Source organism: Haliotis rufescens, unplaced genomic scaffold (genome assembly GCF_023055435.1).
Source record: "Haliotis rufescens isolate VD_foot unplaced genomic scaffold, xgHalRufe1.0.p SCAF_19, whole genome shotgun sequence".
Classification (NCBI taxonomy): Eukaryota; Metazoa; Mollusca; class Gastropoda; order Lepetellida; family Haliotidae; genus Haliotis; species Haliotis rufescens.
Genome location: NW_025963879.1, coordinates 23,259,110 through 23,273,133, shown reverse-complemented (window position 1 = coordinate 23,273,133; position 14,024 = coordinate 23,259,110). Strand labels below are relative to the sequence as shown.

Sequence of the window (14,024 nt, the reverse complement as noted above, 5' to 3'; positions counted from 1 at the left end):
GTTCTGTTTCATTATCCATGAATCCAGCAGATGTTGGCCTCACTGGTTTGTCAATATTTCATACAGACATCAGGATCTGCGTGTAATAGAGCTGATCATTACTGAAGAAGCCGATCAGGGCTGGTTTGCATAAAGCAAAGTAAACACTAAAACTTCACTCACACACTTAACCATAGACTACAACAGAGGAAGAACAAATATCTCTTTGTTCATGTGGTCACTAATTTCTATTTATTAATAGAAGGAATATCTGCCCTGCCAATATCACTATTTGAACAATTGGAGGATACAGCAGTTATCAACACGTGAAGGGAGTAAGTGTTATTTTATGCCACAGTCAGCAATCAGGGATCTTGGCCTGCTCAGAGAATGTTTTCTAGATAAAAAGTTCCAAATTAGAATCTAAACATTTCCCAAATCATGTTATAGTTCTAACAGGCTATTTTACATGGGTTTATAAATAATTGAATCTGGACAAGACAAATAAGCAAATCACTTTAGTTGCCTCTTACAACAAAGGTTACTGAAGACCAATTCTACCCACAAATCATACCTGCACATCCATATGGTCGGGCACAACAAACCCGGCCATATCTGGCCTAGCTTGTAGGGTGATGTTCTGAGCTTGTAGAGCTTGCTGTTGTGCGTCTACTTGTGTGACCGCCACACTGGACATGGGCTGGACAATCACATTGGGGTTGACCGTGTCCTGCAGCGAAGACACTGGCTGTATCTGGATATTCTGCATGAGGTTGGGATCATGAACGGTCTGCGTGATGATGTTAGGGTCAGCCTGCTGCAGGACTGTCCCATCAGCCTGAACGGTCTGTGTTAACAGACCCTGATCTGTGGCCTGCACGGTCTGTGTAATGACATTGGGATCCTGAGCTTGCACCTGTTGTGTGATGACGTTGGGGTTGATGGTGATGTTGATGTTACCCTGTTGTTGTAGCTGCTGCAGTAGACTAGCATCGATCTGCACAGTTTGAGACAAAATGTTGGGATCCAGACCAGCAATCTGAATACCCTGTCCGAGCCCTGAGGTGAAATGAAGCTGGATACCTTCCAGACCTTGTAATACTTGCGTAGCAAGCTGACTCTCATTGAGTGATGTCAGATTGTCCGGGACTGTGAATGAGATGGGCATGATGCTCTGTGTCTGAAGTAGGGATGGGTCAACACTGACCACTTGGCTAGACATTGCTTGATGAGGAACCCCGGCTTGCACTGGTACCTCTGAAGTACTGACCATCGTGACGGGGAAGTTATGGGACGTGTCCACACTGCGTGAAACTTTTCGTTTCTTTGGTAAGTCTTGCTTGAAATGGGACAGGATGTGACTCTTGCGGTGTCCGGAGGTTCGAAACCTGCCCTGACAGTGTGGACATTTGAATGGTTTGGCTCCTGTATGAAGCCGCATGTGAACTTTTAAACTGCCTTTTGTGGAAAACAAGGAACTGCAGACATGACACTTAAACTTCTTGTCACCTGGAAGTCAAATGATAACGTTATGATTATACAACTGAGGGCAATATGATCCATGGTTAATATTCACCATTAAGTAAGTTCTCCCACTACCCATGAGATCAATACCCTCCAAATCTAGCCGGTTACCTCTTATATTACTATACATATTTAATACCAGTGAGTTAACTCACCCAACAATGGTAAAGCCCTTTAACCTACACTTCACAGCGGGAAAACAGCAAAACCAAAACTTTCAGAGGGTACAGGGAGCAGACATCTTGCAATGCTGTAATGCAAGTGTATGTGACCTGCGTACATGTGCCACCATGTTTCTACCTCCTCTGAATCTTGGCTCGAGCTGAACAGATGTTTTCTCTAGCTCTCGCCAGTAATCTGCTCACTAGTTAATCTACGTCCTAACATATTCATCAATATTTCAATACAGGTGCATTACCTTATTCCTTGACATAACTCGTATTTCATAACAGCAACTGTGATTTATATTTCACTGAATCTGATTACTGCAAAGCAATGTGTTGAACATGCTGAACATAGGTTGGGAACATAGGTGATGAGAACCAGTTGACATGTCATAATCCACTATCAGAAATGATCAACTGATTATCAACTACAGCTGTTCAGCAACTTAGTCAATTTCTCTTAATTCATTTTGGTTCTGCTTATTTTCAAAAGTTACATGGATTCCTCTGTCAAGACAATGAATATATTAGTTATTACCAAGCTTGCTGGGCTGGGTAAGGCTAGATACCTGTATACAAATTTTCAATGCACTGTACTTTGTGGAAAGTTTATTAATATATTATTATATTAATATTATAATATAATATAATAATATAATATTATTGACTTAAATGAGCAATGTTTATTTGTGAAGTAATTTTGTACCCTTTTTAGTAATGTTTTCTATTTTCATTATCAATAATTGTCAAACGAAATTTTATGATTGGTTAGTTGTGTAACAGAGCATCTATCAACTATTAGTCAATAGTCAGACTATCACTCAGTTAGACTATCATGTCAGGTATAGCCAAAGTGTAATTCTCACTTCTAAAAATACACCATTTGACCCAAACCTACAGTGTCCAGCAACCATTAATGATAAACTAGAATGAGCAACAGGCTGCCTCTCACCTTGTGCTGGTCCGTGCGTCTTCATGTGACTGTCTAGTGTAGACTTGACAGTGAAGGAGCGGCCACATTTGTCGCAGTGGAAGGGCTTCTCTCCTGTGTGTATGCGAATGTGTCGCATCAAGTCACTGGGCTTCTTGAAACTCTTGGGACAGTGGTTACACTGGTGGGGGTGCTTGCAGTGGTGCATTGTGGGAATTGGTTTCTCTTGCTGAAATGGGGAGATAATTCGTTTTTTTGTGTTGATCATTGATTAATTATTGTTTAACTCTGCATTGGCAATTGGTAATTGGTAGTCTTAAATGTTGCTGAAGTGTTACCATCATGGTATACAGGCATATGGTTGACTGTTCAGTGCCGCATGTCATGAATACACAACATAAAACAGGTTCTTATCATGTTATAGCATTCTGTTGGCTCAATTCAAGGCTATCAGTTTGTTTGTTTGTTTGTTGTTTTATGACGCACTTAGCAATATGCACAGCCCTTCCAGACAACAGTTTGAAAATAATTGAGTCTGGACCAGACAATCCAGTGATTGACATCATGAACATCGATCAATGCAATTGCGATGACATGCATCAAGCAAAAATGAAGTGTGTCTGACTACCAAATCTTGTTAGCCTCCTCTTATGACAACCATGGCACGTTGAAGACTAATTCTAACCCGGATCTTGATAGGCTCTAGGCTTTCAATGTGTTTGAATTTTCTCATGCAAAATCTAAATGACAGAAGGTTTGCTTAGCATTTAATGTGACAATGTGAAGCTCACTGCTTTTAGTCTTGAAAGGAATATATCCTCTAATTGTGCAAAATGTTTTTCTCTTGTGTAAAGCTTCAAAAAGGGACATATGCAGACATGGAGGGATTATAAAGACAACTAAAGGCTGCAAATATTGAAGCTATTACCTCACTAACTCGGTCCTTTTCTGAAGCAGACTCTAAAAGTATTTTTTCCGACACAGACAACTCATCCTCAGGATTTTTGGACAGTTCCTCCGTGTGGTCCTCGGTGATCTGGATGCTGGCCTTGGTGCGGCGGATGGCAGGGGCCTGGTTCTCCTCATCACCTGGCACACCTTACATACAGCATACACTTTGATCATACCTCATACATTTGTGCAGCATCAAAGTATCAAAAGTCACATCAACAATCGTTGTCTCCAAAAGGTGAGCACTTGCTAAGTAGGAGTTTACACCGCTTTAGTGAAAGTCCAGCAATATGACCATTTGGGACTCCAGAAATGGGCTGCACACATTCTACACGTGGGGCAGAAAACCTCAGTCCCAAGCAACATCCTGAATAATTTCTAACATGGAGTAGCATATTTGCCGTATAAACATGATTAAGAAACCTGTTCAAATAGGCACCCCCTGAAGTACACTGAGACCAATTTAGAAAGAAATCTTTATAAGCGACCCCGACTTAAGACTGGAAAGTTACATGACAGTCCATATTTTCTTCATATTTTATAGATTTTTTGCAGCAGCACAAAAGGGGTACATAATTGCCTAGTAACTATCATACAAGTTAGAACACTACCATTCAAGTTCTGAAAACAATTGTAATGCATTGTGTATGGTTTTGATAAAGGCCCCCCTTTGTCAATTTTCTAAACAACTGGGGCAATATTACGGCGAATATGACATGCAAGTTGTTGATCAGTAGATTCCAAAATACTGGTCAGCAAGTAATTTGGCTGAACAATTCACAGGGCTTGATGACAAGATCTCTCCTCTATCATGGCCACCTGGTGTGTGTGTGTACAGGAGGAAGAAAGGGACTACAGCGGTAGACCAATTCTCGATAGCAAGACACACAATGGCTGTCTAAATAGGGCACCAAGTCCAAAAGTGGAGCCCTTTTCGAAACATTTTCTGACATTTCTTTCATTTTTCTATCCTTAAACACACGCAGTAGCATTTGGGAATTATTGTTACACAAAAAAAAGAAATACAGAATGAAGAGTTGCAACTGTACTCACTATCTGGTGGCACTGCTCCTGAACCATCTCGATGTACCCTCATATGTCTCTTGCAGTGGACAGCAGTGCGGAATGTCTCATTACAGAAGGGGCAGCGGAAGGGCCGGAGACTGCTGTGGATCATCATGTGACGAGTGAGAGAACCATTGGTGGTGAATGTTGCTTGGCAGATGTGACACTTGTAGTCCTTGATACCCAGGTGGGTCTTCATGTGTGCCTTCAACACTCCCGTCGATACAAACATTCGGTTACATTCTGGACACTTGAATGGCTTCTCACCTATACACAGACAAAAGGTATTATAGGGGGGATTCTTTAAGAAAAAATATTAGAGTATTTTCACATTACGTCAAAAACAACATAATTCTAATCCTGATTTAATCATCATCAGCAGCAGCAGCAGCAGCATCTATATCAAGCATAATGAATCTTTCATGCAGTCAGCTTGAAAAACAATATACATCCTTGAAATCATCACTTTTCCAGTAATAACCCCATTATCATCACCCACTCACCTGTGTGAGATCGAACATGCTGCTTGAGGTGACTTGACTTTTTAAATGACTTGTCACACATTTCACACATGTACAGCCTCTTGCCATCTGAGTGTTCGTCCTGGCCAATGATTACCTCCCCTTCATCTGTCTCCTCCACCAACTGGTCTTCTGAGGTGTCCTCAACCTCCCTGCAATTATGATTCAAATAACCACCTCAACCTCAGTGCAAATAAAAGTTATGGGTGATTGAATGTTGATTAACATCGCAATATTTAGCCTTAACTTGGCGGTCTGTAAATAATCAAGTCTGGTCCAGGTAAACCAGGGACACCAAGGGCAATGATCCATGCAATTGGGTTTAGAGGCACATTAAAGATTTGTGCACTTCCATAGCTGCATCCATGCTTGTAGTAGTCCGGACTGCCTGTTTAATATAGCTAGCCCATTGAGATACCATGCCACAGTTTAACATGGATACCCAACTCAGGACGCAATATATACCAAGCCGGTCAGTCCTTTTTAATCCCATAATGCAGTGTGGGAGGCAGGGTAACAAGTTCCATCTCTTAACGTCTTTAAGTATAACATGGCCAGCGCATCGAACCAATGACCTTCCACTCTCCAGGCATACACTCTTTCCAGTAGACTGTAGGCAGTCCAACGCCATCAGAATACGATAACAAGCAGTCGACCAAGTAACAGAGTTCTACCAGTTTTAGTCAACTCTTAAGTCAAGAGTAAGGTACCATGGGCCTATTCTCACCAATACTTTGGAAATATGCTTACATAGGAGACAGTTTAATTTGAAGATAACTCCTATACATACTGCATTCCACCCTATCCAACCACTGAATGCCTTGAGTAACAAAATTGTAAAATTTTTAGTTGTTGTTTTTAATGAGTTTGGTGCAATAAATCAGCAGCCCATATTGTAAAATTAAACCAAATCATTTTACACTGCCAGTAATATGTATATATGGCTAGATCTTCCTGTAACTTAGAAGTCCAAAGATCACTCAGTGTTATCAGACATGCCAATCTCCAACACAATGGAGCAACACTGAGTTCCCTACCTTGTCTCTAGCATGTTAGGATCGCGTAGAGTGAAGTTAGCAACACTCTGTCCTAGACTGCCAACAAAGGAGCAACACTGAGTTCCCTACCTTGTCTCCAGGATGTTCTGCATGCTGGTGCTAGGCATGGTGGTGGACATTGAGGGGGTGGCCACGGAGAACGCTGTGCTGACCTGCTGTATTTCCATCTGATTGGACAGACTCTGGGGCTGCATCATCAGCTGGTTGCTGGTCAAGGACGTCATCTGACCACTCAGCTGGCTGTTGAGTGTATTGGTCACTTGGGTTCCCAGTGGTGTCGTCAATTGGCCTGTGAGCTGACCACCGAGGCTGTTCAGAGAGGTGGTGACAGTTTGGCCAAGCTGACCAAAGCCCTGCTGACCATTAAGGAAAGCCTGGCCAAAGTTCTGCTGCTGACCAAACACCTATAGGAAAAGGTTATGATAAACATTACACATGTATTTTGTCTTACCATACACAAAGGATAAAGATGAATAAGAAAATGGCACTGAAAACAGATGGCTTACCATCAAGAGAAAATGAAAGAGGCCTTGTTTCTTTGAAGTAGTATTCCAGGCTGGTATCCCAACAGGTGTGTTAGTTTTTTATTGTTTTTTAAAGCTGCACTCAGCAATATTCTAGATATGTTGACAGCAGTCATTAAATATCTAAATCTGGACCAGACAATCAAGGGATTGACATCACAAGCTTTGATCTATGCAGATAGGATAAAATGACAGGCATCAACCATCCGGACCACCCCATTCCTCAGTTGCTGAAGATCAATTCTAACTCGGATCATCACAGGGCAACATGGGGATGGTTGAAAACAAGCTGTTGCAAACACATCCAGAGGACATGGTGAACTAACCTGCTGACTGAGTGTCTGCTGTAACTGATGATCGATGACTGTCCCAGTGAGATCCTGCAATGTGGCCTGACTGAGCACGGCTCCAGGGTCCTGTGAGATGCTGGTGACCGGGACGAACTCCTGCTGTGTGATGGTGGTAGTGTGGCCTATGTCATCCTGCTGCAGAGCTGACAGGTCAGCAGTTGTCTGTGGCTGCGTCAGGTCATCTGTGTTGACCACGGTGTCCCCGACACACTGGGTCTCCCCGTCAGTGACAGTCTGCTCCTCATTCTGCAGAGCCTGCAGGGCCAGCTCATGTCTGAAGATGACAAATTACAATAAACTTTTATATAGAGCTAAATATAGTTTTCAAATCAATGAATTGTTACACTTTATTTTTTTATACTTAATAAGTTTTTTTAGGCTGAACCAGACAAATCAGTGATCAAGAGTGTCAGCAACAGTTCATGTTGGCTTACAATGGCAGACCACCAGCCAAGCTACATCAGAGAGTGTGTATTTCCCATTGGTCACCCATGCTTTGTAACCATGCTCAGCATACTGTGTGTGAGTTTGGTTTTATGCCTACAAACATTTAATTACAAGCTTAATACATGATAAATGAGGTTCCATGAGTTTTAAACTTGATATGTCTTTCTTACCATAAACTACCCAAGCAACATTTGTAAGGTTTATTTGTTAAAATCCAAAGTCCAATTAGATGAAAACAAAATCCATACATCAAACATAAAAATATAAGATACATATTTTGAACTAAATGAGTTTTGCCCTATAAAATACATAAAACTAAAACAACTTGAAAACAAACTTGATTTTTTTTTTCAGGTTTGCTGTTTGGCATAAGAAAAACATGTATTTTTCTAGGTCCAAGGGCCATAACTCTAGACAATAGGATCCCTCAAGTAGGGCATTTGTGTCCATCACCTAATAATGAAGTCACTAACCTGTGAGTCTTCATGTGTTTCTTGCAGTTGACTGATGTCTTAAAAGTTTTCTGGCAGTACGGACACATGAAGGGGCGGACTTCGCTGTGGGTGGACATGTGCCGCTTCAGGCTACCATTAGTGGTGAATGTGGTGTCACAGATAAGACATTTGTATGCTTTAACACCTGAGTGAGTTCGAGAGTGCGCCTTTAACACCCCACTGGAGACAAATGATCGGAAACATGTGTTACATCGGTATGGCTTCTCTCCTGAAAAGAGAACATTTCACAGATGACATTTGCCACATTAAACATGGTTGTCTGCCATTTGTTGGTTGTTTGTTTCACTCTAAAATCTTCTACAGATTTTTGTTTAAGATATTGTCTCAATTTGGAAATTGACACGTAACAAGTGAAACTCCATTTATCTCAACACTGCTGTCCCTACTGAAAGATTCCTGATTTCAGGATTAACTAATCACTGGTAAAGGAGAAATTTCCAAAGCAGGGTTGATACAGATTTGTCCTACACAAATCAAAAGCCTTTTCAAGGCTGTTTCATGGCACATTTAGTCAAATTCAAGGCAAATAATTAACACAAACAAGATTCAAACATTCAGTGCTATGTATTAATAAAGGGAAGTAATTCTTCCCAGATTGCAAACGCATTCATTCAGCAGAACACTAGTAATTCAAGCAATCATCATGGAAACAAGGTATGCAAAATCAGTAACGAACATTAAATTGCACGTTACTATGCAGCATTATTTCATATGTTCGCAGACATTCACAAGCACATTTGTATTTCATACAGAAATAGAATAAAAGAAATTGTACTTAGGGTGTAATTCAAGGTCTTTTCACTTATCACTTAGTTCTTAAAGGTACATATATATGTTCTCTCCCTCACAGAATTTATTCACCTGATGAAGGAGTAAGCATATACTCCGAAACACTGTGTTCCTCATACTAAAAAAGTTGACATCTATAAATTCTCTTCATAATGCTAATCGCTTCTAAATGCCTTTCAAAGATTATTCAAGCCATGTTGTTTATTTTCAAGTAAAATGATGATTTAACGCCTTTTCAAGACAAACTTTAAAATTCCAGGCCTTTTCAAGCGTGCAATGAACCCCACATTGGCAATTCCACAGGCTTAAGCAACTCCAATCATCAAACGGTTTTCCAGCCTCGGGATCCCTGATCACGGATCTTACTGTAATCTAGCAGTGTGAGTAGCCACTATCCACGCCCCTTATTGTTTCCATTGGAATGTTACCTCTGTTGTATTTCAAGGAAAACACAAACATGTGCGCCAGACAGGTAACAACATACCTATATAAGATTTGCTGTTTGTGTTACAGTACCTGTAGGAGATGTGCCTACATTGTGTTACCTGTATATGTTTTGAGCATGCTGTGGGTTGTGTTACCTGTATGAGATCGGATGTGTTGTTTGAGGTGACTGGATTTCTTGAAGCAGCGCCGACAGTAATGACACTTGTAAGGTCTGTCCACAGACCCGGACTCCCCCAAGTATTGGTTAAACACATTGTTGTTTCGAGGCGGCTGCTGAATTAAACCTGTAAGGTAAGAAACAACAGATACAGTTGGATATAGATGCATGAAGGAGCACAGGCAGAATTCAAGAATACTGTATCAAGAGACAAAATTAATCATACTTTAGAGTACTTGGATTCACTGGACATTTTCCTCTACCTACATGATACCACAACAGCAATGTAGACGTGTATCAAGTCAGTAATAACTGTAAACTGTGAGTGAGTGAGTATGGTGTTCTGCCACTTTTAGCAATATTCCAGCAATATCACACAGGGGACACTAGAAATGGGCTTCACACATTGTACCCATGTGGGGAATCGACCTGGGTCTTCTGCGTGATAGGCGAACGCTTTAACCACTAGGCTACCCCACTGACCCCTGTAAACTGTGAACGCCAGATTCTCCCACATATTATTGATAGAACATGAAGGCAGGTTATTCTGTATTAAAAAGACATTAGATGTATACATTGATTTGAAGAGAAAAGTAAACAAACATTTTGAACAGTTATATTAGTTTCAATACAATAATCTTGTGATAAGGTTCTGGAAGTAAGTGAGTGAGTGAGTGAGTGAGTGGGTGAGTGGGTGGGTGGGTGGGTGGGTGAGTGAGTGAGTGAGTGAGTGAGTGAGTGAGTGAGTGAGTGAGTGGGGGAGGGAAGGAGGGAGGGAGTGGGAGGGAGGTAGTGGGAGGGAGTGAGTGAGTCGGTGGGCGTAGGGTTATTCTTAAACCAGGCATAAGTTGCTGGAAGTAGGATCAAGAGTCACCATGATCACAAAAGAGTCCTGTTAGTTTTATTGCTATAATCAGTGTGCATTATCTACAGCTTCTGTGATTCTCAAAGTTTCTTTTAATCATTCCTGGCAATACACCCACCTGTGTCTGTTATGAGTATTGGTTCTTGTAGAGGTATTTCAGGTAAAGATACATCCTGTCGCGCTCGTCGTAACGACCTTGATCGTGGACGTCGGTCAGGATTATCACGAAAGTGCGAATGGATGTGGGATTTCCGATGAGCTGAGGTCCGGAATTTCTTGTCACAATGAGGGCAGTCAAAAGGCTTAGCCCCTGGAAGTAACAAATATTCAATAACTCTCATGTCCACGTCACTTGGGAGATAAAACATGGTGTTTCCTGATTTAAGAGTGTTTAGGTTAATTTTATTCTTTGCTCCAAAATTTCAGGATAAATTTTTGTTGATCTGATTATTGACATGGGACTCTCTTTCAACTTGCACTATAATACTGTGAGACATACATGGGGTCAGTCTTGAATCCTGTCCTGATACATTGTATGATGCCATATGTATCCATAACATTTGAATTCCCTGGTTTGCAGAATACAGAGACAATTCAACCAAGTATAAGATTAAGGGCCCTAAGGACTAAGGTAAATAGGGTAACAAATACTTATTTTGTTCAAATTTCTAATTTACGCAAATTCTGAGGTATTTTAACATTTCATTCAGTATAGGGAGCACTAACCGGTATATTGGTCAATTGAGGTTCACTCTTTCCAAGATATATATCATAATATCATTTATTAATGCTTGGTATATCGGTAGATTCAAACAGCTATTTTTATCTAGTGTTTAATGTTAGACACTTGCCAAATACCTGGAGTCCTTATAATGATAACATATAGCAAAACCCTTTAAAAGGGCAAATTTCTACTAGTCCTTATGATACCTTAACTATAGGGCAGCTTGGCAAGGACTACAAGACTAGTGCCAATTTCTAACGCTGCATTACGTTGTACCAGCATCTTATTTTGTTCCATTCATAAACTTCAATTCATATACAGGTGTTTGAAATTACTTCCGAATTTAATATTTAGCATCAAACACTATATAATGATACATATTGAAAAATGGCCGTGAGCATCGTAACATATTGTGATACACTTCAAACCTCCAATACCCACCCCATATTCAGTGAAATAATGTAACACTAAGCATTAAACCCCTTACATTTTGTGGGTCCAATTATCATGATACACAAGTTACCTCTACAAAGCCTATCAATTATTTATATCCTACTCAAAAGAAGTTCAGGACCACCCGATTCTCTTCATATTACTTTAGTAAATCTGTCAAGAGCCATGTCTAATTCCATGTTTTGCTGAAACAGAACATTATTCACAAGGTTCATATACGTCAAAAGTCTTCCTGGCTTTCAATCCCTTTCTAAAGCAATTCCATTGAGGCACACAGTCTCATTTGTTTGGGAAATCCCAATGAACTCAACGTAAACAAGAAACTTAAACTGTAAAGAGATAATGCATATTTCATCCACATTATTTACATACCCGTGTGTAGGCGTACATGGACTTTGAGGCTCCCTTGGGTTGAAAAGAGTTTGTTGCACACGTTACACACATAATCTTTGATCCCTGAGTGTGTTTTGATGTGTGCTGTTAGAGTGCTCTTAACAGCAAATGCCCGGAAACACTGTGTACACTTGTAGGGCTTCTCATGGGTGTGGATACGAATATGGCGGACAAGATCGCTGGGCTTCTTGAATTCCTTGGAACAGTATGTGCACTGGTGCCATCGTACACCATTTACCTGGAGACATACATATATGGTATGAACTCTCACAAAGACGTAAAGCAACAGGAATACTAGTATGGCACAACAGTGCAGGTTTCTGCCCTGTTGGGTATAAGGGTGCATATATTTCAGTTTGTTGCTGGTTCTTTTTGAGAGTTGCAATTTTGATACATAAGTTTTCCACAAAATAGTTTTTATTGTTAAATGTTTTGTGAGGACTATGTTTTTCATTTTCACTGACGAGGACTTTGACATCATTCTCATCAACATCAAAGTTGTTTTCAGGGATGCAACAACACCTCAGGGATATTAAACATAATCATAGGGTGAACAGAGATTATTGCACTTATATAGCGAAGTACATGCATTATAGGGCGAGATACCATGCGACTGTAAACATGAATACCCCACTCAGACACAGTAAACTGACTACGAGCCCTCCAGTCCTTGTTTTAGCCCCTGAATGCGGAGTGCCATGCAGGGTAACAAAAAGTACCATCTTTAACGTCTTGTGGTATGATGCGGCCGGGGATACCAGACCTTCCACTCTCTGGACAGATGTTCAACCACTAAACCACTGAGGCGGTCAAACCCAATCATGTTACACAATACACTTCATTCTGTATCAATATATATTGTTTCATTATTTGTTCAAATCATCTCCATATAAGACTGGTATCATATGTAATCAAATATTCTCATTCTCATCCAATATTGTGGTTCTCTAAATTATTTTTTATGAACATAAGTAAATAATAATGAATTCCGGACACAAATGATGATTCAGAGTCACCCGATACACTCAAATTCTTGTATGATGTTTATTGTTATATACTTTATCTTCCAACATACATGCACTTTTTCAGGTAAAGTTGTGAAATCTGACATATAAAAGAATGCGTGAGAGAATTGGGTATAATACCACTTTTAACAGTATTCCATTTATATCACGGCGTGTCAGCTTGATGTGGGAGGAAAGCCCGAAGTGATGCAGGTCTCAGACGTTTACCACTTCGGTGAAACCCACGAGCACGGGTATTGTGCTGACAAACCTAGAAACATAATTGGGGCGAACCAGGATTCGAACCCACAATCATAGGTTTCTGGCGTGCCCAAGGGACGTAACTCTGCACAGCGAATTGTGGCACCTTAGACGACTGGGCCACCCGTGCCCCACATATAAGAGAAAAATCAAAGATGTCTTATCTTTAGGAAACCACTTTTTGTGTCGAATGTTATTGTTTCTTACAAGTGGGAGTTCAAACTTAACATCACAACAGCAATATCATATAGCAGCATTTTAAAAAGAATCAGTACACTTACTTTGCGGATGACATGTTTCTTGATAGTCCCTGTAGATGAGTCATGAACGGTGATGGTGGAAATTGCGGGGTTGATGATGGAAGACGGCATGGAGGTGACCACTGAAGTAGGCTGACCATTGGTCAGGCCACTGTTCTCCAGGGCCTGTTGGAGGATGTCAGACGCACCTCCTGCAGCTAGTGCAGCCTGTGACACAAATACAATAGGCTTCTACTAGATATACCTCACTCAAAAAATAACACTGCATGAATTTTGCGCAGCCATGGGATTTGAATGGTTGGTAGCCTTATTGCACAAAGTAATTTTGGCCAATCTCTTTAAAATCAGATCTTAGTTCTCGCTACTGCTACACATAGACCTGATGACATCCTATTATGGGTCAGGTCAGAACAACTTTTCATCCGACCAATCTGAACGTCACATACCAGATCAAGAAAGATCAGTTTTCAAATTATGCACCTTCAAAAAGGTTAACACAAGGTACTCCAAGAGACAGTTATGGGCTTGACGTCTGATTCAGTCAAAATCGTCTCTCGCTTCAATGGGTTAAAAATTTGATACAATTTCGGCCATCTATTAGTCATACGAGAATGTTGTTTTGTTCAGTTATCAAACTTTGAA

General features: G+C 40.6%; 1 protein-coding gene across 2 annotated transcripts in view; it reads right to left on the bottom strand.

The window, feature by feature from the left end:
- LOC124135340 (zinc finger protein 236-like) overlaps positions 1-14,024 on the bottom strand; it is a 33,748-nt gene that overhangs the window by 3,503 nt on the left and 16,221 nt on the right. The window contains exons 9-20 of one of the 2 annotated variants that reach the window (XM_046500621.2): positions 13,404-13,589; positions 11,837-12,095; positions 10,406-10,597; positions 9,400-9,549; positions 7,988-8,237; positions 7,044-7,341; positions 6,263-6,597; positions 5,118-5,287; positions 4,603-4,881; positions 3,527-3,696; positions 2,620-2,827; positions 554-1,488 (exon numbers count right to left, since the gene is read on the bottom strand). In XM_046500621.2, the coding sequence (XP_046356577.1) occupies positions 554-1,488; positions 2,620-2,827; positions 3,527-3,696; positions 4,603-4,881; positions 5,118-5,287; positions 6,263-6,597; positions 7,044-7,341; positions 7,988-8,237; positions 9,400-9,549; positions 10,406-10,597; positions 11,837-12,095; positions 13,404-13,589 (3,432 nt within the window). The remainder of the gene's footprint in view (positions 1-553; positions 1,489-2,619; positions 2,828-3,526; positions 3,697-4,602; positions 4,882-5,117; positions 5,288-6,262; positions 6,598-7,043; positions 7,342-7,987; positions 8,238-9,399; positions 9,550-10,405; positions 10,598-11,836; positions 12,096-13,403; positions 13,590-14,024) is intronic. The other variant, XM_046500623.2, reaches the window with a different exon arrangement.